This window comes from Dreissena polymorpha, chromosome 3, assembly GCF_020536995.1.
Source record: "Dreissena polymorpha isolate Duluth1 chromosome 3, UMN_Dpol_1.0, whole genome shotgun sequence".
Taxonomy (NCBI): domain Eukaryota; kingdom Metazoa; phylum Mollusca; class Bivalvia; order Myida; family Dreissenidae; genus Dreissena; species Dreissena polymorpha.
The window spans coordinates 2,675,034-2,699,496 of record NC_068357.1 but is presented as its reverse complement, the minus strand read 5'-3'; the positions used below and the strand labels follow the sequence as shown (position 1 = coordinate 2,699,496).

General features: G+C 35.7%; 1 protein-coding gene across 5 annotated transcripts in view; it reads right to left on the bottom strand.

Moving 5' to 3' along the window:
- The window catches only part of LOC127872753 (5'-AMP-activated protein kinase subunit beta-2-like), a 59,932-nt gene that overhangs the window by 20,640 nt on the left and 14,829 nt on the right, over positions 1-24,463 (bottom strand). For 3 of the 5 annotated variants that reach the window (XM_052416133.1, XM_052416132.1, XM_052416134.1), the window contains exons 3-4: positions 18,693-18,786; positions 4,587-4,616 (exon numbers count right to left, since the gene is read on the bottom strand). In XM_052416133.1, coding sequence (XP_052272093.1) covers positions 4,587-4,616; positions 18,693-18,786 — 124 coding nt within the window. The remainder of the gene's footprint in view (positions 1-4,586; positions 4,617-18,692; positions 18,787-24,463) is intronic. The other 2 variants (XM_052416136.1, XM_052416135.1) reach the window with 1 other exon arrangement.

Sequence of the window (24,463 nt, the reverse complement as noted above, 5' to 3'; positions counted from 1 at the left end):
GTCGTTCCTTGCTCTCACATACAATTTGATCCAGCTATGCTTGTTCCCGTCAAAGCACTGCGCGGAGGTTGAATATAATTATAAATGAAAGTCGCGGATCTTATCGACAGAACAGCCAAAAGTTATTTTTATGGGCGGAACTTCACATAAAAAAGTACATAAGAAAAATAATATACATTGTATAAATCTTTAGTAAAAAACGCGTTAGAATCAAAATTATTTACTTTACAGTTTGTTGTTGAATAACCCACGTCCGGAAAATTAGATGCGTGGTTTAATATCACTCGTGCTTTGCTCTCGTGATTTAATCCCTACGCATCTAAACTATCGGCCGTGGGTTATTTGACAACAAACTATAACGTACACTAATTATTTCTCAATTATTTTGTTTTGTTATTGTCAGTAGCCAACCCATGTGCGATTGTAGCCAACCTACGCACAGACAATTGTTTGGTTCAGTGCATGTTTGTAAGCTATTATCAAGTCGACAACGATTTAAAACATCGGTATAGACTTACACAGATTAATAATATTGACAACGATGAAAAAAAGTCTGATAAAACAACACGAAACAACAATGAAATAGCAAATGATAAAACCAGTTGAGAAAACTCGTATGTCCCGTTAAAAAATGTCTAAGGGAATGTTACTGGTACATTTATTATACCACCTTCATGAATGGCAAAATCAATGGTATATTATTTTAACGTAATTTGTCATAATTTCGGACATAAATTTTCAGATACTTTTTCCCCATTTATATCCAGACCGATTAATGTTGCGGGAAAATATGATCCCTGATTGCTATACATTCCAAATAATTGCAAGGGTATCAACTGATAATAACACTGCTAATATATTAAACAACTTTAAGGACTGATCTAACTAACAAACAAGATTTTTTTTACAGAATGTATAACTTTTTGTTAGCATTCCTTATATAAATATTTGAAAGTGACCACACAAAATCACCCCATCAATGAGTGAATGTTCCATAAAGTACCGGTTGTTGTCTCATAATGTACCAGAAGTACTTTCATAAAAAATTGAATATTTCCAAATACAAATTGACACCAGGGCTTTCCACAGGCCATTTAACGCTCCCTCGCTGGGGGGCTTGAATTTCCAAATCAGAGTCCCCGGGGCACTTGAAATTTTCTGATCAGTGTATTTTTCAGTCAAAGAAAGTGGAGAATGTAAAAAAAAATCAAGGTTTCTCTATCAGTGTATCAATATTCCCTGTTTTAAAAGAGCACTCGGTACCTACTTTCACAAGTAATCGCCATAAACACCACATGGGGTAATGGATAATCCACTGATAAGAGAATAGCATGACGCGCATATGGATTATTCTAGCCACATTACACAGTCATTGAAATGCTAAAAAGAATGTATCAGGTAACTTTCCAGTCGTCAAACTGTGATGTCCATCGTCCAATTGGTTACGCGAATGCTTATGAGGGCGGGGGTTAACTATCGACCATTATTTTTTATTGACGTCGGGTACGAAGTAAGAGTTTATCGCAGCTTGATTAGCAAGAAGTTGTACCATTTACTTAATATAAAACCAGTAACTAGTACAGTACAGTACATTAAAGACGGTTTCGGGCATCATCATCACACCTTTTTACTGTAAACAAGTGTTACCTATGACTCATAATTAATACGAGAAATTAATTGCAGGTGGTGAACAATTAATTACTTATAGCGAGTAAGTTGTGCAAATAACTCCCGGTTACAATTATGCGATAGCAATTTAATTCCAGTACATGTATATTTCATCATGTCCATTTATAGATATGATTCATCTCGTTTTTCTGACATTTATTCGACATGTAATGCGCTTTAACAAATTTTTGTTGAATTAATTACGCATAGTTATAAATGTTTCGTCTGATAATCAATACTTAGAAGACTGATGATGGCCGTAATCCTCGTGGACAACGTGCTTTTCATGCATAATTCCGTCAAAACATTTTTTTCGACTCGTAAAATTTTTAAACAAATTATTGTTGAATTCATAACGCAACTGTTAATATTTGTTGAAATCGAAAATGGGAATAATTAAATTTGTAATCCGAAACCCATTCCCGTAAGTCGATGTTAACGCGTTTTAAATCCGAAACACACTTCCGAATGTAAATGTTACCGCAACGTTAAAATATTCTTGCTTTAAATTAGCAATGCACATTTATTTTGTGTGTAGAACCTTTTTCTCAATTAAAAAGAGCGCGAAAATTATGCAGCATGTACAACGTCGCGTCATTTGCAGACAAAGCGTGCATGTATTGAGCATTTTAACAAGCACACACCACGTCAGGGGATTGACACATGTTCAGAGGCAATATTTCATCAAATCTATAAATAGTCACTTAAAATTTATTTGATACTATAGAAAAATGGCAAGGTTTGTGTTAAAGAAATAATTGAGAGCTTTTATCGTAAATATTTACCAGAAAGTGATTTATAAAAACGGAATAAACGGGATTATCGGGTAATAAATAGAAACTTGAAAAGTAGTTAGTATACATCAATAGAGTCGGGTTGAAACGGATGCTATTGGGGAATCGTTCCAGTCAGGATTTTACTATCTGTGCGGAAAAGTTTCAAAAACAATTAAACAATACAAAAAATTAAATATTTTTAAATGACTGGGGGATTTTCTTGAAGAGTCATAGCGCACCAAATGACGTCTTTTGACGCTGTTTTTCTCAGAGTTATAACGCACCACAGAACGTGAATTGACACGTTAAATTTTTTTTAAATCAACGTCAGGAGGGGTCGCCCCTTGAACCACCCCTATAAGCCCCAGGGCGCCTGACAAAAAGCCTGTGGAAAGCACTGGACACAAAGGGGCATTCTGCTAAATTCAAGGTGTTCAGGCTAGTGGATGACAAATTTTTATAGACTGAACATGTGTTTGAAGTTTCAATGTAGTTAAGTAACAGAGAGTTGAACTTGTTGCAACCAAAGCTTAACCAGGGCATTACACTTGGATCAACCTGTGCACAGTTTGGCTAAATGACAATTGAAAAAAGCAAATGCCTATTACCAACATAGCTTTTAAAAACAACCATCTTTGTGCAATTAAGTGTGATCAGTGGAGTGATATTTACATGTCATTTTCCTTGTCAATATAATTCTTTAAAACTATTCCAAATAGACCAATTTTGCAAATAAATTCTTTTTATATCATTTAAAAAAAATATTAAAATCTATGAATACGTTCTTTTAAGCTCAACAATCAGGTCTCAAATTTTCCAACCAGTTTTTTAGTACCATATTAAATCTTATTTGATAACTTCAGTTTCATTCGAGGGTGTTCACCTGATTATGTCTAAATCAAATCCAGGTCCAATTCATCCCAACATTAGTAGAAGCCAAGGCATATCAATAAATGATTCAGAATATTGGTTTGGAATGAATTATGTTGTGAAGTATATGTGTAACAATCCGTGGGGCTTTCCTTCATTGTCAGGTAGGCTAAGGTGTTAGGAAGTAATTTGGATTGCAAGACAAAAACAGACACAAAGAATACTTCTGCATATACAATGTTTGTTAGAGTTTGAATACAGATGGTATCAAAGCAACTATAGCCACAGCAGTAGTATCAATGGCTATAACGCATCCATTATTGCCAATAATACAGCAAACAAAGTTTTTTAATGAAAAAAAAAAATTGAATTATCTTAAAACTGCTACATATTTGGCAATAAAGTCCAAACAGTTTAATTTGAATATGTTTAGTGCAGAACTGTTGGAAATGTGTCAATTTTTCTGAAATTGTACTTTTTACATGTATGGCGTTTTAGTTGATAATGAAAATCTCATGTTCTTGAAAAGCATACAGGATTATAAACAAACATAATATCAATATTCATGAACATGATTTTTTCAAAGAAAACTTTCAACTTTTTGCTGAAAGTGACCCTAAATAAGTGAACCTAAATAAGCATAATATTTTACACTAAATCTACTGTATTAGAAATAAACTATTTTAAAGAAAAGTTCTGGCAGTTGCATACCTTTGTAGACACAAATACAACAGTTTCACACAAAACTAACAAACCGTAACTGTGTGGACAGAAAAGGGCGATTATTAAAGCCTCTATAAAGCTCAAAATCAACGGAAATTGTGTAAAGTATTTCGTAAAATAAAGTTAACACCTAAACAATCAGTGTTCCTTATTACAATAGCCACAATTTCAACGCTAGATGAGGTATGATTACATAGATTTTTGTAGATACAAAATGCTTGTTTTTAATTTTAATTTCCTGCGAATATATCTAATCATACGACACACGAACACTTAAATGGTACCATGTTAGTGTTCATGTATCGTATGCATAGATATTATTGCGGGAAATTCAAATGAAATTAAATGTGCAAAACAATAATAAAATCAAGCATTTTGTATCTACAAATATCTATTTTACAAGACCACATCTGGCGTTGAAATTTCGGCAATTGCCATAAGGAACACTGATTTTTAATTGTTAAACTTTATTTTACGAAATATTGCACAAAATTTTCGTTGATTTTGAGTAGTAATGCGGTTTTTAAAGAAAAAGAAAAGTTCACTAACGTCATCGGATAATCCAGATTTCTGAGTCTTCTGAAAGAGATTGAGGGAAAAGTTTAAGACAAGCATAAAAACGTATTTATAGTAAAGATGCATGTAGAAGAAAACATACAGGCCACCTCATGTCTCTAAATGCAAAGAAACTGTATATCTTGCCAATATTAACCTGACACTTGATGCATGAATATGTGAAAGAACCTTTATTAACCCTTGCACACTCAGAAGAAGAGTGAAAAGTGCTATGTGCAAACAGCATAAAACCAGAACAGCCTGCGAGTAACTCGCAGTCTGTTCAGGTTTTATGCTATTTGCTGCTCATCAATATCTAAGGTTTGGAAATGAAAACTGTAAAACTTGAATAAAAAAAAGAAAAAACTGAAATTAAATTTGATTTTCTTAGTGACTTCAAATGTGTCAAAGTGCGTTTCTGAGTGGTAAAGGGTTAAGAATATGTGAGTCTTCATAATGGGCTCGGATTAAAATAGATCATGCATCGACAAATTTTTCCAAATTTGAAAATTATTAAACAGATAAAGCATGAGGGCCTAAAAGGCCCAAAGTCGCTCAACTAAGATAACAAGATATTATTGGGACAAATATTCTGACCAAGTTTCATGAAGATCGGAAAATAAATGTGGCCTCTAGAGTGTTAACAAGGTTTTACTATAGCCATATTAGGAAAAATGCCCAGCCCCCTGGCGGCCATGTTTTTCGACCTACCGGCATCATTTTTTAACTCATCCAAGATATTATCGGGATGAATCTTGATTCTTCTGACCAAGTTTCATAAAGATTAGACAATAAATGTGGCCCCTATAGTGTTAACAAGATTTTACTATAGCCATATATAGCCATATAAGAAAAAATGCCCCGCCCCTTGGCAGCCATTTTTTTCAAGCAAATGCAACCATTTTTGAACTCATCCAAGATATCATTGAGACCAATCTTCTGACCAAATTTCATGAAGATTGGACAATAAATGTGGCCTCTAGAGTGTTAACAAGGTTTTATTATAGCCATATAAGGAAAAATGCCCCGCCCCCTGGCGGCCATGTTTTTCAACCAACCAGCATCATTTTTAAACTTGTCCAAGATATTATTGGGATGAATCTTCTGACCAGGTTTCATGAAGATCAGACAATAAATGTGGCCTGTAGAGTGTTAACAAGATTTTACTGTAGCCATATAAAGCCATATAAGGAAAAATGCCCCACCCTTGGCAGCCATGTTTTTCAAGCAAACTTAACCATTTTCAAACTCATCCAAGATATTATTGAGACCAATCTTCTTACCAAATTTCATGAAGATTGGACAATAAATGTGGCCTCTAGAGTGTGAACAAGGCAAATGTTGACGCCGCACGACGGACAAAAGGCGATCACAAAAGCTCACCATGAGCACATTGTGCTCAGGTGAGCTAAAAATAACTTGTCCAACCTTCAACTTCACATGTAAAAGCGAGCGGTTGAGTGGATTTTTCAATGCATGTCGATACAAGAATGTACCACTGAAACGATGTTAACTTGTCATTAAATTCATGAAACATGTGCAAATACAACACAATGTAAAATGGATAGTGTGTTTCAGAGTTGAGTTACAAGTCCGTCCATGTTTTCACCAGTCTTGGACGTAACCCATTCGACCGTCGACCGAGTCGATTGATTTTTGCGTCGGTAGAGTGAAAATTGCCAGCCAGTAGCCCGATAAGTCAAGTGCTTTTTTTCGTGTCCGAACTTAGTAACGAGTCCGAAATAGCTTCATATGTACCCTTATTAAAAACTGCATCAGTTGTTTCCGTTGAGCACTCATTGATTAGACGCTTATCTAACAGTGTTGCAAGTCGATCTCGCGAGATGTTTAAACTATTATTATTACTGGGTGGAAAACTCGCGGCGATTTATTTAATTTAATGTCTTTACTGAGTTTTTTGAGGGCCCATTGATAAAACATCAACCGCAAAATGAGAATGAAGGTAGCAACAAACAAGAAATATCTTTAAAAAAAGATATACGGCGTTGATTGTGGTCGATGTTTATGAACGATCAAAAGTTATCTCTATGAGATAAAAAGTAGCGGATGCCTTTTTTCTGCGCAGTTCTTAGCTACATCATAAGCAAATCAATTACGGGGTGTTGCGCCAGATTTCGTGGCTTATTATGCTTTATGTGATATTATTACTCAGATATCTATATTTACAGAACAGAAAAACACAAGAAACATGAAAATAAACGAGTGCATATAGGTCAGCCGGCAATACTCGAATCTTATCTAATTGCATAATTATAGTATAGTGAATTATTGTGCTCATGCTTAATAAACTGGTCTAAATGGATAAATATTTCTAATTAATTTTATCAAAATTGGTCCTTATCATGCCAATGTTGAAACCATATTAAAAATCGATGATTGACATACCACAATAATATCGCCGAATATCTTTATTTAGTATCTTTCTGATCAAAACAGACTTCAAGTGCACAAAGTTTACGAGACGGCGTTTATATAAAGATTTCTGCAACTGACCACAAACTGACAAACTGACCTTGATACCTTGCGGATTGGAATGCAATGCATTACAGTCACTACGTTATTGTCAGTAAGACCGGTGTAACACAATGATCGCAACCCCTTCTGCGAACTCCGACAATGAACTGTATATAAACTATGACTTTCACAAATAGCCGCTTATTGACCCGAAACCTCGCGGGTTGAAATGCAATGCAAGTAAGTACTAAATATGACAACATAGCCTTTAGTATAAACGCTTTTGCGCTGGTAATTCTCTGAAAATAAAAGGTGAACGCACAAACTGTATTTATGTCGAAAATTGATTGTAAAACTGTTCTATCTATTGAGCCTTTTCATTAGAGATAAAAATTTTCATGCAGTAAAACAGTGTTACAAAGAAGCGGATATGTTTCCAATGTTCTGGTGTTATACTCAAATCAGCCAATAGAATAAATGAAGTGTATTCATTCGTACCTAGCCGCGGGAAATTTTATTTGTGTATTATTGGACCCTTACAAAGGTCAAGTCAGGGTGAAAAGCTGGCTTAATACAGCTTACGCCGAAAAAATATGAACAGTCCAGGAAACGATAATAGCAACCGTAATGGAAAAATAATCAGTCTTGGCTTCGTTTTGATGTCTCCAAGTATTGAGGAATTTGATTCTGAGCATGCTTTGCTGACTGGCTGGTAAGTGCATTTCATACATAATGGGGAAAATACATGCAATTAAACATCATACATTAACTTACAATTATAGTTTTAACAGATAAAGTTTGTATGCCGAGGATCCTGACAGTAAATTAAAATGTGTACCATACTGCATTTTAGATGCTGGTACAATCGGCGACAAACCAGATGAGGCTTAGGCGATGGTACTACTGTTACAAATGTTGTATAAGATTGGCTTAGGCAATGGTACTTCTGTTACAAATGTTGTTTTAGATTAAGAAGACTCAGAAGTTAAGGCTGAAAAGTTGCCTTCTTGTTCTTCTAATGCACAGGTATTATTGCTAGTTTGACAGTGCATTTACTTTATTCAGATATTTGTGTGGAACATTTGTATCATGTTATAACATTTTTTTTTCAGGCCGCCTTTAATAGCATACCTGATATGTCAGACCTGGATGTCGGTGACTCAGACAAGGTCCATGATGGAATGGAGATGTCTGGAGACCTTGTGTTAATTTTTTTGTCAAACATTAACTGTGAATTAAAACATAATTAAGTGTTTATTTGTTTACTCTACATTGTTCTATGTTTCTTCAAAACATAGTTACAAAAGTAACAGAATTATAACTTTAATTGGGCTAGTTAAAATTTATTCAGGCTAGTGAAATTTCCAAGCTGGTAGCCTGACAGGGCTAGTGCCTAAAAAAAATTAATGCCAAGACTGCTTCACAAGTCATGTTGAAGGGACCATGTCATGCCTGACCTCTCAGCCAAAAAAGGTTAAATTAGCAAATGTAGGTCAAACTTACTCCAGCTTCCCAGATATTTACCAAGAAATAAACTTTGATCCTAATTAACCTGAGAACTGTGGCACATGACACCTTTAAAGCTACTGGTAGAGGAGTTCACTGAACACAACTTACATGGGCAATTTATGCCCATCACACTAACTAGAATCAGGTCAATATTGTCGAAACACTGGATTATACAGCTACAGTCAAGCTTGTTACAGTTGCTTTAAAAGAGAAAGCATGCAGTTTTCCATGCAAGTTGCTCAAAGGTAACAGTTAATGTAAATGCTTTTGTATAATATAATTTTGTCATGAAGTACTACATTCAGCAAGAACAGGCTACAAAAACACAATATACACTTATTTCATGGATGCTTGGTCAACAGTCAAAACTGTTTCCCAAGGTATCAGGGATGACTTTGGTACTGTTGCCCGAGGCCATTAGGCCGAGGGCAACAGTTCCAAATGTCAGCCCTGGTACTGAGGGACAAAAGTTTTGACTGTTCACTAAGCATCCATGAAACAAGTGTTTTATTACCTTATCAAATTTCCAACATAGAAAGAACAGCAAACTAAATTTTTATTTACACACAACAGTAATAGATAAAATAAATAATTTTTATTGTTTAACTGTAAAATGATGTCATTTTTTCAACGAAATGACGTCATTATTCCAGCGGGCAACAGTTTAAACTGTTGACCGATCAACAGTTCGATATTCACCGGTAACAGTTTAAAACATTGCAAATTTCTTTTTCGACAGAATAGCAAAAGATAATTAATTATCATTTATATAAGACATCAGGTAATTATGACATCTGTTGCAGGACATCTTTTTGGTTAGTATATCTCCATACATGTTCAAACTATTACCACATTTTATCCCAAAATCAATTCCCTTCTCAAAGAGAATTTTAAGGTTGGAAAAGTTTTACAAGAAGAGAGTATTCAATATAGTATTTCAATTAACAGTTTTCTAAAAGAATTCTGTATACAAAGTTAGTATATTTACGTTTCACACAATACCAGCTCTTCATTATTTACAAACAGGCTGCCTTATATTTCTCAATAATATTTCAAAATCTCTTTTACAAAATTTATTATTTTATACACCAAAAAGGCATTAACTAGTTTTCTGAGACAAATTATGAACTGCTCTGTTGGATGGATTGTTCTTTATGTCTTTGACAATGGTAGCTTGATGATTCAATCTGATTAACCAACAATGGTTAATTATATCAATAGTTTAATAACAGTCCAAGACTTCAAAAGTTCATTTAACATCAATGTTCACTGTTTCACTTGAACCACAAGTCATGCATTGGCCAACTGCCAAATAAAAAAGTGGGCATGTTTTTGAACACAGGAATTTGATGTTGTTTACAACAGCAATACAGTAAAACTGCGATAACTCGAGGAAGCACGGGACCGACTTCGATGCTCGAGTAATTGCAGATTTCGAGTAATCCATGGTATTATTTGTTTTCACTGTCTATGTTGATAATGCTTTATTCTGACCGCAAACGCTTTATTTACATTTAAGACGGTGCTAGAAAAAGTAAAGGCATTGTAAAAATCGCTTAAGGTTACAGTATAATAAACAAAACAATTAAGATGATCGTAAATTCATTTAATTATTTCAACATACACACAAAACATATATATAATCAAAAATATCTCATCAATATTCACTGTAAATGTAGCATAATTATTTTAAAAAAAGCACACAAGGTACGTACATGCGCATGAAAAAAACACACACTAAAAACAACATAATCACAACACTTTGCATTTTATGTACATTAGTCATACTTGTGTTGCTCAAAGTCAAGGATTGAAGATTGTCGCAACCCATTAGCTTCCTGGGACTGATGGTGGAAGACGTTTTGCAATAATTATCGATTGCTGGTAATTATTTAATTATCATTAAAACTGTGTAGCTTTGATCTGCTTCTCAAAGGATGACAATTTGCAGTGTTTCTCAAACTGCAACTAACTTCACACCTAATCGAACGTCTTGGAGCGTCTTTTGTCTGCTTGATTGCGCTGTTTTCACAACTCGAATATTTTTAGCACCGACCAGACGAGAAAGCGTCCTCGAATAATTGCCAGTTAATTAGGTGTGAAATGCCTTTCAGGGACCGGCACACGCCCTCGAGTTATCGAAAATCGCATGTTTGCGTTATCGCGTGTATTTTTATATAGACATTAAAGGAAAATGCTACGGACTTTCTTTAATGCTCGAGTAATCGCCAGCTCGAGTTATTGCAATTCTACTGTATTTGCATGTAACGAGGCTTCCTATGCACTCTACACAGTGTTAAATTAAAAAGACAATGTGACAGGGGCCTATTTAAATTACTAAAACATGCAAGCCATCGATGCCAAGCATCATAGTGGCGCCAATTAACAGGTTATACCGCAGAAAACATAACACAACATTAGGCGTGACCATGCCCTCCCAAGTTTTACTGAAAATAAAGAAAGATTTCAAAGGAACATAAACGTTAAACACCGACAAGCCAGTACATGAACCCCAGCCAAATTTTATCATCCAAAATTGCTGAAATAATGCTTGCCACAGAAAGTGCATTCTTATGAATGACTTTGACCTTTGACACTCTCCTGATAGCAATCAGTGTTCACATAAATACCAAATTGAATATACATTCACATTAAAACCAATATATATACATCTATATGAGAGCTTACAAGATTGGAATCTTGGGCAGTGTATGATCTTTTGTTAGTGTCTTCCAGTCATTTGAAAGTCATGAAACACCAGACAAATACAAATGGCATTTGACCTGTTAATGTCCTATAGCCTTTGAGCCTTTTATAGACTTGATTAGGTTATGAACGCCCAAAACATCATATGTTAATGTGAAATAATAAATCTGTATAAGTAAACACATTCAAATCAATTTAAAACATACATAATTACATAGTTTTTAACAATAACCTTTTTAACAATAACCTTTCCCAGACAAACATAGGTAACATAGCTGCTTTATTAACATAGTGTGACCTTGACCTTTTCAATTGATCATCAGAGCTTGGGGTTAAAATAAAATCACTCCTTACATTTTAAAGTAACAGATTGGGAACCAACAATGGAACAGAAACTTTTTCACTGACTCTTCAAAACTAGTTTGAAAAACAAGATTGTATTAATCATGGCCATTCTGTTATATTAACAGTAAAAGTACACTATTAAATGTCACTACAGCATGTAAGTTGTTTGTTGACTTTGACATTTGGAAATTTATTAAAAGATTCCTTTCTGTTGTGTCACATCAATCTTTTTTGCCAACATTGTGGGAAACTGTTAATATACCAATCTATGTTATCACATTTTTGGCATCCAACATGAAAAAACAATATATCATCTCTTAGTATGCATACCATTATCAATGTTCTGGTGACACTGCAAACTTGCAAGTTTATTGCATAATTTTTAAGAATGTCGCAATAAAATAGGTCAAATACATGTAGCAATTTATTTCGCTTACAAATCTTGTGGAAAAAAATGTGAATGCATGTGCAATCTGAATGGTTTTAACCCTTTGCATGCTGGGAAATTTGTCGTCTGCTAAAATGTCGTCTGCAGAATTTCTAAAATTAGCATTTTCTTCTATTTTTTCAAAGAATACTATCAGAATAGCAAACAGTTTGGATCCTGATGAGACGCCACATTCTGTGGCGTCTCATCTGGATCCAAACTGTTTGCAAAGGCCTTTAAAATTCGGTTCCCGTGCTGAAAGGGTTAATCCAATATGGCACTATCACCCTAGTTAATCCATTAGGCTATGCATTCGAGATTCATCTCTGTATTAAATAGTATTTGCTTTGTTTTCCAAGATGCTTTGGTGTGCTTCAAGAAAATGTTAGGGTTGCAAATATACGATAAGTGCAGATGTCTCCGCAACAGAGAACAAAACTCCATTGGGCAATGGTTAAGTTGCCTTGCATGCTGTTTGCAGGGCTATAAAAACAGTTGATGAAGATCGAAAAAGTTCTTCAACAGAGGATAAAAAGTCACTGCGTCACACATTTCAGCCTTGGGGCTTAATGCATGTGTGTAAAGTGTCATCCCAGATTAGCACAGGCTATCAGGGACGACACTTTCTGCATAAACTTGATTTTCAGTAAGGAGGGACTTCCTTGAAACTAAAAATACCATAAAAGCGGAAAATGTCGTCCCTGATTAGCCTGTGCAGACGACACTTTACGCACATGTATTGTGCACAGTTTTCTCAGAACACGACACATTTGATTATACCTCCCCAGAACACTACATCATGCATCAGATTACCAGCTACTGAGATAGTAAAATTGAACCTTATAACTGTGTGGCATTAGGTGGGAGTTATAGCCCATCCATCGAACCCATGGAGGCAGAATTACACTGGATGGGGAGAAGGGCTATAAAATTGTGCAAACGTTAGAAAAATTTAAGGCATCATGCTGTGAACCTTCCATTGGTTCCATTTTTTCCAATAGAAAACACAACTTAAGAATTGTTCACATATATTCACATTTGTGGAAAAGAGCCTTATTTAAGAAGCATTCTAAACTTACACAGAATAGAGAATGTCAAGAAACCTAAGCACAATGGTGGTCCCTTTTAATTTGGTAATTATGTAAGCAAAACAGCAAAATGACCATGATCAACACATGGATTTTCAATTTTTGTATGTTTAATTAGACAACAATTACAAAGCATTGAAGGCTAAATTGATGCACTTAAACGTGAGGGCCAAGCTTGCACTCTAATGTTAAGCAATCATACATGTAGACACACTATTTTAGTACATACAGGATTTTACAACTTAATGAAATGACTAATATTGATGTTTTATAAGTGGTGATACACATATTATACTGGTAAATTTAAATTATGGTCTTCAAACCTGAGACCATTTGCACTAAAATATACCACAATGGTGTTGTTGTGTTTTTTTCATCATTTTGAGAACTGGGCTGCGGCCCTTTAGATACAAAAAAATGGCAAGTTTTGATTAAAATTGAGACATTCAGATTTTAGTTTGTTACAAATACTTTATAATTAAGAATAAAATTGTTTTCAACACTATGTTATATTCAAATGTCATCCTTAAAAAACACTCCACAGTCCACATGTAATAGCAGAAATACCTTTATTATTACAAGATACATATATTACAGCGATGTGATTTTGGAATACCACATGGACGGAAAACATCTTACTAAAATCATTTTCGTGTTCAACCAAACTAACTCACTTGTAAATATATCTGTCAAAGTTAATCAATATTTGTACAACTGCATGGGCATCAAAAGAAAGAAAATCAGCTGAGAAGAGCAGAAATTATGTATCAAAAATTAAATTTTTGAAAAAGTATGTTTATAAGAAGAAAAAAATAAAATAAAATATATACAAGATCAGATATAAAATTATGCACAAGCAAAAATGTTCTGTTAAGAAAAGCCTTAATAATGTCTGTTAACAAAAGTGCCAGAGGCCTACCGTCGCTCACCTGAGACTTTAGGAAACTGAAATGCTCTCATCAACTTTTGTGATGTTTCTGAAACCATTTTCTGACTTGGCCAAAATATCAACTATAGCCATATAAGGAAAAATGCCCAGCCCCTTGGTAGCCATGTTTTTCAACTGACAGAGATTGGACTAAAAATGTGACTCCTAGAGAGTAAACAAGGTTTTACTATAGCCATATGAGGTAAAATGCCCTGTCCCCTGGCGGCCATGTTTTTCAATGAACGGGAACTATTTTTTAACTAAGACCAGAAACCATTAGAACAATAACAATTTTTTAACACAGCCGTACCAGCATTAGAACAAATGTTCTGACCAAGATTCATCAAGATTGAGTTAACAAGGTTTTCAACAGAGTGAAACCATTTTTGAACTCATCCAAACTATAATTAAAACAAATGTTCTGACCAAGTTTCATGAAGATTGGGCCATAAATGTGACATCTAGAGTGTTTACAAATTTTACTAAAACCATACAAGGAAAAAAGCCCTGCCCATGGCGGCCATGTTTTTTCCCAAAATAAACCATTTCCCAACTAATCCAACATATCATTGGGACAAATCTACTGACCAAGTTTTATGAAGATTGGACAATAAATGTGGCCTCAAGAGTGTTAATATGGCAATTATTGACAACGCATGGCAGACGACAGACAAAAAGCAGTCACAAAAGCTTACCATGAGCATGCTCAGGTGAGCTTAAAATATGCACAAAATGAAGAACAAGAGGGCCTGAGAGGCCCAAAGTCGCTCACCTGAGATAACAAAATATTATTGGGACAAATCTTCTGACCAAGTTTCACGAAGATCAGAAAATAAATGTGGCCTCTAGAGTGTTAACAAGATTTTACTATAGCCATAAAAGGAAAAATGCCCCGCCCCATGGAAGCCATTTTTTTCAAGCAAACATAATTATTTTCGAACTTATCCAAGATATCATTGAGACCAATCTTCTGACCAAATTTCATGAACATTGGACAATAAATGTGGTCTCTAGAGTGTTAACAAGGTTTTACTATAGCCATATAAGGAAAAATGCCCCGCCCTCTGGCGGCCATGTTTTTCAACCAACCGGCATCATTTTTGAACTCGACCAAGATATTATTGGGATGAATCTTCTGACCAAGTTTCATGGAGATCAGACAATAAATGTGGCCTCTAGAGTGTTAACAAGATTTTACTATAGCCATATATAGCCATATAAGGAAAAATGCCCCTCCCCTTGGTAGCCCTTAGTTTTTCAAGAAAACGTAACCATTTTAAAACTCATTCAAGATATCATTGAAACCAATCTTCTGACCAAATTTCATGAAGATTGGACAATAAATGTGGCCTCTAGAGAGTGAACAAGGCAAATGTTAACATCGCACAAAAGACAACGGACAACGCATGACGGACGACGGACAAAAGGCGATCAAAAAAGCTCACCATGAGCACGTTGTGCAAAGTAGAGCTAATAAAACATTCAGCAAAAGTAAGTGGATACAACTTTTTGAAGCCCAGAGGGAACCCTGATTTATTTTATCTGTATTCAACACTAACCAAGTATCCTCTGTGTCTTCACAAATACAATTTCTAAGCCAGGGACTGTCAGTCCACTAAGCTAGCTGAATCAACTGGACCAAACAACAATTCACTGGGCCACCATTTTTGTATGAAATGTATGAATGTGAGAATGATGTAAGTCTTCATTTAAAATTAAAATCAAAAGAAAAATGTCACTTTGTTTAATTAACCAGTATATTGTTTTACACTTAATTAAAAAAATGATAATTAGTATAAATTAACTATACTCCATGATTGTGAGACATTCAGACAGGATATGTTAGTGCACATTCAATATTTTAGCAATGAATCTTGTGAAAACATAACTGCAATCTTATCATTATAATTAACACAACCCAAAATTTCAACCAAAAATTGTGGGGGAAAAAAACCTGTAAGACTTTAACAAACATTTGGAATGAATTTTTAAGTTAACTTAAAATTTAAAAATAATATGCATCCCATTCCTTGAAAAATCAAATCAGGTTTAAAGTCTGTACCATATATTTACATGATCACAGTATTAATAATAAAATTGTGCTATAAAAATGTTTTACGCATAGACAAAACTCCAAATAGAAAGATACCTGATGTATTATATTAGTTTTATTACAAAATTACAGAATCCTAGATACAAGAGAAAATTCATAAAAGAAACTACCAGCACAAATTCAGATTTAATGCTTCTTTTCAGATTAAATATTATTAAATACTCCCTCAGTATTAACCCCTGTCAATATTATTGTTACATGTAAGTTCATCAATCCATGGACATGCCTAAAAGATTGGACAGTGCAAGGTGTACAACTTTATTTTCACTTTAAATATATAATCCCATTCTTTATTTAAACAAGGGCTGTTTGTAAAACATGCATGCCCCCCATATGGGCTGTCAGTTGTAGTGGCAGCCATTGTGTGCATACGTTTTTTGTCACTGTGACCTTGACCTTTGACCTAGTGACCTGTAAATCAATAGGGGTCATCAGCAAGTCATGATCAATGTACCTATGAAGTTTCATGATCCTAGGCCTAAGCTTTCTTGAGTTATCATCCGGAAACCATTTTACTGTCAAGTAACCGTGACCTTGACCTTTGACCTAGTGACCTGAAAATCAATAGGGGTCATCTGCGAGTCATGATCAATGTTCCTATGAATTTTCATGATCATAGGCTTAAGCGTTCTTGATTTATCATCCGGAAACCATTTTACTGGTTCCAGTCACTGTGATCTTGACCTTTGACCTAGTGACCTGAAAATCAATATGGGTCATCTGCGAGTCATGATCAATGTACCTATGCATTTTTCATGATCTAGGCGTAAGCTTTCTTGAGTAATCATCCGGAAACCATTTTACTGGTTCAAGTCACCGTGACCTTGACCTTTGACCTAATGACCTGAAAATCAATAGGGGTCATCTGCGAGTATTGATCAATGTACCTATGAAGTTTCATGATCCTAGGCGAAAGCGTTCTTGAGTTATCATCCGGAAACCATTTTACTGGTTCGAGTCACCGTGACCTTGACCTTTAACCTAGTGACCTAAAAATCAATAGGGGTCACCTGCGAGTCATGATCAATGTACCTATGAAGTTTCATGATCCTAGGCTTAAGCGTTCTTTAGTTATCATCCGGAAACCATTTTACTGGTTCCAGTCACTGTGATCTTGACCTTTGACCTAGTGACCTGAAAATTAATAGGGGTCATCTGCGAGTCATGATCAATGTACCTATGAATTTTCATGATCTAGGCGTTAGCTTTCTTGAGTTATCATCCGGAAACCATTTTACTGGTTCAAGTCACCGTGACCTTGACCTTTGACCTAATGACCTGAAAATCAATAGGGGTCATCTGCGAGTATTGATCAATGTACCTATGAAGTTTCATGATCCTAGGCGTAAGCGTTCTTGAGTTATCATCCGGAAACCATTTTACTGGTTCGAGTCACCGTGACCGTGACCTTTGACCTAGTGACCTGAAAAATCAATAGCGGTCATCTGCAAGTCATGATCAATGTACCAATGAAGTTTCATGATCCTAGGCGTAAGCGTTCTTGAGTTATCATCCAGAAACCATTTTACTGGTTCTAGTCATTTTCACTTTATTTTTAAGTGGGAAAGGGTTTATAGAGAATTTAATGCTCATACCACCACAATGTAATGTTATTCATGAGTATTAACATAAACATGATTGTATTAATAAAGAAAATTGAGATAGGAAACAGAAATAGTCATGAAATCAGTAATCAACTTTTATTCCATTCATCTGCATACAAGATGTAGTATGATTTTCATATACATGTAACATAATAGTTTTTAACAAGGGCTGTTTGTAAAACATTCATGCCCTCCATATGGGCTGTCAGTTGTAGTGGCAGCCATTGTGTGAATACGGTTTTTGTCACTGTGACCTTGACCTTTGACATAGTGACCTGAAAATCAATAGGGGTCATCTGCCAGTGAAGATCAATGTTCCTATGAAGTTTCATGATCCTAGGCCTAATTATTCTTGAGTTATCATCAGGAAACCATTTACTGTTTTTGAGTCACTGTGACCTTGACCTTTGACCTAGTGACCTGAAACTCAATAGGGGTCATCTGTGAGTCATGAACAATGCACCTATGAAGTTTCATGATCCTAGGCGCAAGCGTTCTTGAGTTATCATCCGGAAACCATTGGGTGGACGGACCGGCATGTGCAAAACAATATACCCCCTCTTCTTTGAAGGGGGGCATAAAAATTGCTGTGACTAAAACATATCTGTTTGTTATAAAAACAGGACAGCGCAACTTTTTCCTAATGCAAATGTTTGCAGCAATTCTATCAGCAGCAATGACAGACCATTCAAATTATTGTTTTTTGAATGCCATAAGATTTTTTTGCTAAAACACACCAACCTACTCTGTCTAAGACTAGAACTGAGTGCTCTGTAAACACCTGATATGGTTTCCATAAGAGAACAACATGTTACTACAACAATAGGTTAATCTTCAATACAAAAATACAAGCATATTCTGTGAACGTAAAACAGGTAAATATATTACTTCAGAGTTATTCTTACCTCATTGGTATTGTGCATCCAACTGCCATCAACATAGAATTTATACTGGTGTTCTCCCTCGGGTAGATCAACAATTGTATAGAAATCTCCATGGCTGAAAACATAAGTAAAGGAACTCCTAAACCCTTTGCATGCTGGGAAATTTGTCGTTTGCTAAAATGTCATCTTCTGAATTTCTAAAAGTAGCATTTTCTTTGATTTTTTTCAAAGAATACTATCAGAATAGCCAACAGTTTTGATCCTGATGAGACGCCACAGAACGTTGCGTCTCATCTGGATCCAAACTGTTTGCAAAGGCTTTCAAAATTCGGTTCCAGCGCTGAAAGTGTTAATCTAATGGTGGATAAATACATTTGAACAATACGCTGCCGGCAATAAAAATGCCCCAGTGGAAGCCTAGTCAGTTTTAGTTCATGGGCCTATTTGAATAAGTCCTGTGGACTTAGTTTTTTACCTCACCTCATTCAGTTTTGAACTCAGCTGTGATATCATTGGGACAAATAGTCTGACCGAGTGTCATAAAGATTAGGTAAATGTGGCCTGCTCAGAAGGTTAATGTTGATGTTGCACGATAGATAAAATGTGCTCAGATTAGCTAAAAGAAAATTAGTGGGTTTCAGTTTTAGATAATAGTATCAATTGATCTGCAGTAGTATTCTTTAAATCATCATCATCATCATCATCATCATCATGAAAGAATTTCAGACATTTAGTGACAACATCAAAAAACCGAATGAAAAGAAAAGATTTCAACACAAAAATAAAGAGAAAATTAACAATCCAAATGACTGGACTAAAAAAAGGATTAAGTTTCCTCTCCTTCAAAATTTCAGAAAGGGTGATAACTGTGTAAACAAAGTGATGACAGATTGTAACAAGAGAACAATGCTCATACAATTGATTGAAGTCAATAAAAATGAATTGCATCATTCTGCCTACATAAACAACCACATGTAGTCAGAAGAATGAAAGAACACTTACAATGATTCAGTGTCACAACAGGTTGCTGCATTGAAATGAGATTAAATGTGTCTTGTTCTGAGAAAACTGGGCTTAATGCTTGTGAGAAAAGTGCTGTCCCAGATTAGCCTGTGCAGTGCGCACAGGCTAATCAGGGACAACACTTTCCGCTTTAATGGTATTTTTAGTTTGAAGGAAGTCCCTTCTCACCGAAAATCAAGTTTAAGCGGAAAGTGTCGTCCCTGATTAGCCTGTGCGGACTGCACAGGCTAATCTGGGACGGCACTTTAGGCACATGCATTATGCCCAGTTTTCTCAGAACACGACACAAATGAGCTGCCTTCTGAGGAAAGCAGGCTAAATGCATGAGCATAAAGTGTCCTCCTGGATAATCTTGAGCAGTCTCAACATGTAAATCAAAGTCAGTCTCTTTTAAACAAAATTCTAGTGTTTCCCACGTTTGCCTGTGTGGCCTGCACAGGCTTTTCTGAGACAACACTTTACGCACATGCGTAAGCCCAGTTTTCCCACAGCCAAGCTCAAATAGTGTTATAGTGTCCAGTATCATACAAGTATTGGATAACATAAATTACATTTTTGTTTAAAAAAAGTGAGTTTCATTCAAAAACAAGAATAATTATGTGTTAGATAAACACACAAACCCCCAATGGGGGCTGGTGATATGGTTTGATAGGGGTTGGTCAGTACCAAAGTAGCAGAGTTTTTTCAATCATTTTGGGAATGGATTGGGAAAAATCATTTTGTTTGACTTAAATTTGGAAATAAGTGTTGTTGTTTGGTTTGCTAACAAATGCTTTAAAATTGAGATATCAACGTACTTTTTTCACATGACACACCATCCCATGATGGTGAACAAATGTACCAAGTCATTTTAAAATCTAACAATAAATGACATAGTTATGGTCCGGACAAACTTTCGGTTTAAAACACACTAAGTGACCCCGTGACCTAGTTTTTGACCTGGCGTGACCCATATTCAAACTTGACCTAGACATCATCTAGATACAACTTGTGACCAAGTTTGGTGAAGATCGGATGAAATTTCGGGACAGACCGACAGACCGACTGACAGACCGACAAAGTAACTCCTATATAGCCCCCATTACCAGTAATGGGGGTATAATAAATTGGGATTTCAAACTACATGAAAGAGTTCAACATCTTAAATCACAAACTCCACAAACACCATCATGATCAACAGTTTTCCACATAATAAACTCACACAAAGTCTTCAGTCACAAACTTATTTCCCTAGTTTCAACGGGTTGAATATCAGTCAGCTCTTTGCTTTCGGAAATCAATGATGACAGGGGTTTTTTTTACTAAGAAAGTGACACCGATATTCGGCGTCTTCCCCTACCAGAATTTTTCCCCTAAAAATACAATTTCCCCTCCAAAAATGTAATTTTTCACCAATATATAATATTTTACCCTCAAAGAAATGTTTTTTTCTTTTGGGAAGTCGACACTTATCCAATTTGTACCGTGTACAACGATCTCGCTCTCTCTCTCTCTCTCCTGACGAACACTCAAATCTGGGAATACCAGTGATTCTAAATATAGCTCTTAAATTACGTAATGGAAACCGGGCAACTAATCGTATTAATCATGGGACTATTTTACTGGATTCCGGTCTTGCGCGAGAATGGCGTTTCGTCAATTAATTACCGAAAACCAGAGCGCGAAAGAGACATATTTGGGGAAAAAATAAAAACTGTTGATTTCAATGTCTATAACTCACCTACAAACTAAATGTTTATTTTTTACCAAAAACCAGTCGAATTTTCATCCGGGTTATGTGAAAGCCAAGATATAAACTTTAAAACAGAAAAAAGTCTCACAATTGGCGTTCATACACGAACGAAATAAAACGTTCGGACTCGGAAAATATTAATTGCGTCGACGCATTTTCTAAGAATGAATCATCAAAAACCGTTGAAACCCAGCAGAACTCGGAGGTACATGTAATAAACATCGAACATTGTGAAAGTGAAAGTACATAATCGGCAGCTGCCGCACCTTATCCTTCCAATACTGTAGCAGATCTAAATCATCTACCCATTCATCATGAAATTGAAATCACAATATTAACATCGTCCCCCGGCCCCAGTTGAAAACATTTCCCATTATTAGATCTACCCCTGAAACTTTATTTAGGACTTTGACTTTAATATCATACTTGTTCATGTGTTTAAGAACAAAAAGGTCAGAGACATGCCTCTTTTTCTAAAAATAAACATTTAGTTTGTAGGTGAGTTATAGACATTGAAATCAACAGTTTTTATTTTTTCCCCAAATATGTCTCTTTCGCGCTCTATTTTCCCCTTTTACCCAGCGTCCAGCGTCTTCCCCTTTTTCTAAAAAAAAACCCTGGATGACGATGCAAAATAGTCACTTGTTATTAAATTACTATCATTGCCAATTGATTTTTTAATCTTACAATGAATGACATAGTTATGGCCCGGACAAGCTAATTTATGATCTTTGAACTCAAAGTGTGACCTTGACCTTGGAGATATCGACGTAATTCTTTCGCGGGACACACCGTCTAATGGTGGTGAACAAATTTTACAAATGATTTTAAAATCTCACCATAAATGACAAAGTTATGGCCCGGACAAGCATTTGACCTTTAAACTCCAAGTGTGACCTTGACATTGGAGATATCAACGTACTTCTTTCACAAGACACACCGTCCCATGATGGTGAACAAATGTACCAAGTTATTTTAAAATCTAACGATAAATGACATAGTTATGGTCCGGACTAACTTTCGGTTTAAAACACACTGAGTGATCCCGTGACCTAGTTTTTGACCTGGCATGACCCATATTCAAACTTGACCTAGACATCATCTAGATACAACTTGTGACCAAGTTTGGTGAAGATCGGATGAAATTTCGGGACAGACCGACAGACCGACTGACAGACCGACAAAGTAACTCCTATATAGCCCCCATTACCAGTAATGGGGGTATAATAAATTGGGATTTCAAACTACATGAAAGAGTTCAACATCTTAAATCACAAAATCCACAAACACCATCATGATCAACAGTTTTCCACATAATAAACTCACACAAAGTCTTCAGTCACAAACTTATTTCCCTAGTTTCAACGGGTTGAATATCAGTCAGCTCTTTGCTTTCGGAAATCAATGATGACGATGCAAAATAGTCACTTGTTATTAAATTACTATCAATGCCAATTGATTTTTTAATCTTACAATGAATGACATAGTTATGGCCCGGACAAGCTAATTTATGATCTTTGAACTCAAAGTGTGACCTTGACCTTGGAGATATCGACGTAATTCTTTCGCGGGACACACCGTCTAATGGTGGTGAACAAATTTTACAAATGATTTTAAAATCTCACCATAAATGACAAAGTTATGGCCCGGACAAGCATTTGACCTTTAAACTCCAAGTGTGACCTTGACATTGGAGATATCAACGTACTTCTTTCACAAGACACACCGTCCCATGATGGTGAACAAATGTACCAAGTCATTTTAAAATCTAACAATAAATGACATAGTTATGGTCCGGACTAACTTTCGGTTTAAAACACACTAAGTGACCCCGTGACCTAGTTTTTGACCTGGCATGACCCATATTCAAACTTGACCTAGACATCATCTAGATACAACTTGTGACCAAGTTTGGTGAAGATCGGATGAAATTTCGGGACAGACCGACAGACCGACTGACAGACCGACAAAGTAACTCCTATATAGCCCCCATTACCAGTAATGGGGGTATAATAAATTGGGATTTCAAACTACATGAAAGAGTTCAACATCTTAAATCACAAACTCCACAAACACCATCATGATCAACAGTTTTCCACATAATAAACTCACACAAAGTCTTCAGTCACAAACTTAATTCCCTAGTTTCAACGGGTTGAATATCAGTCAGCTCTTTGCTTTCGGAAATCAATGATGACGATGCAAAATAGTCACTTGTTATTTAATTACTATCATTGCCAATTGATTTTTTAATCTTACAATGAATGACATAGTTATGGCCCGGACAAGCTAATTTATGATCTTTGAACTCAAAGTGTGACCTTGACCTTGGAGATATCGACGTAATTCTTTCGCGGGACACACCGTCTAATGGTGGTGAACAAATTTTACAAATGATTTTAAAATCTCACCATAAATGACAAAGTTATGGCCCGGACAAGCATTTGACCTTTAAACTCCAAGTGTGACCTTGACATTGGAGATATCAACGTACTTCTTTCACAAGACACACCGTCCCATGATGGTGAACAAATGTACCAAGTTATTTTAAAATCTAACGATAAATGACATAGTTATGGTCCGGACTAACTTTCGGTTTAAAACACACTGAGTGACCCCGTGACCTAGTTTTTGACCTGGCATGACCCATATTCAAACTTGACCTAGACATCATCTAGATACAACTTGTGACCAAGTTTGGTGAAGATCGGATGAAATTTTGGGACAGACCGACCGACAGACCGACAAAGTGACTCCTGTATAGCCCCCATTACCAGTAATGGGGGTATAATAAATTGAGATTTAAAACTACATGAAAGAGTTCAACATCTTTAATCACAAACTCCACAAACACCATCATGATCAACAGTTTTCCACATAATAAACTCACACAAAGTCTTCAGTCACAAACTTATTACCCTAGTTTCAACAGGTTGAATATCAGTCAGCACTTTGCTTTCGGAAATAAACGATGACGATGCAAAATAGTCACTTGTTATTAAATTACTATCATTGACAATGGAAGGGGTTTCAATGG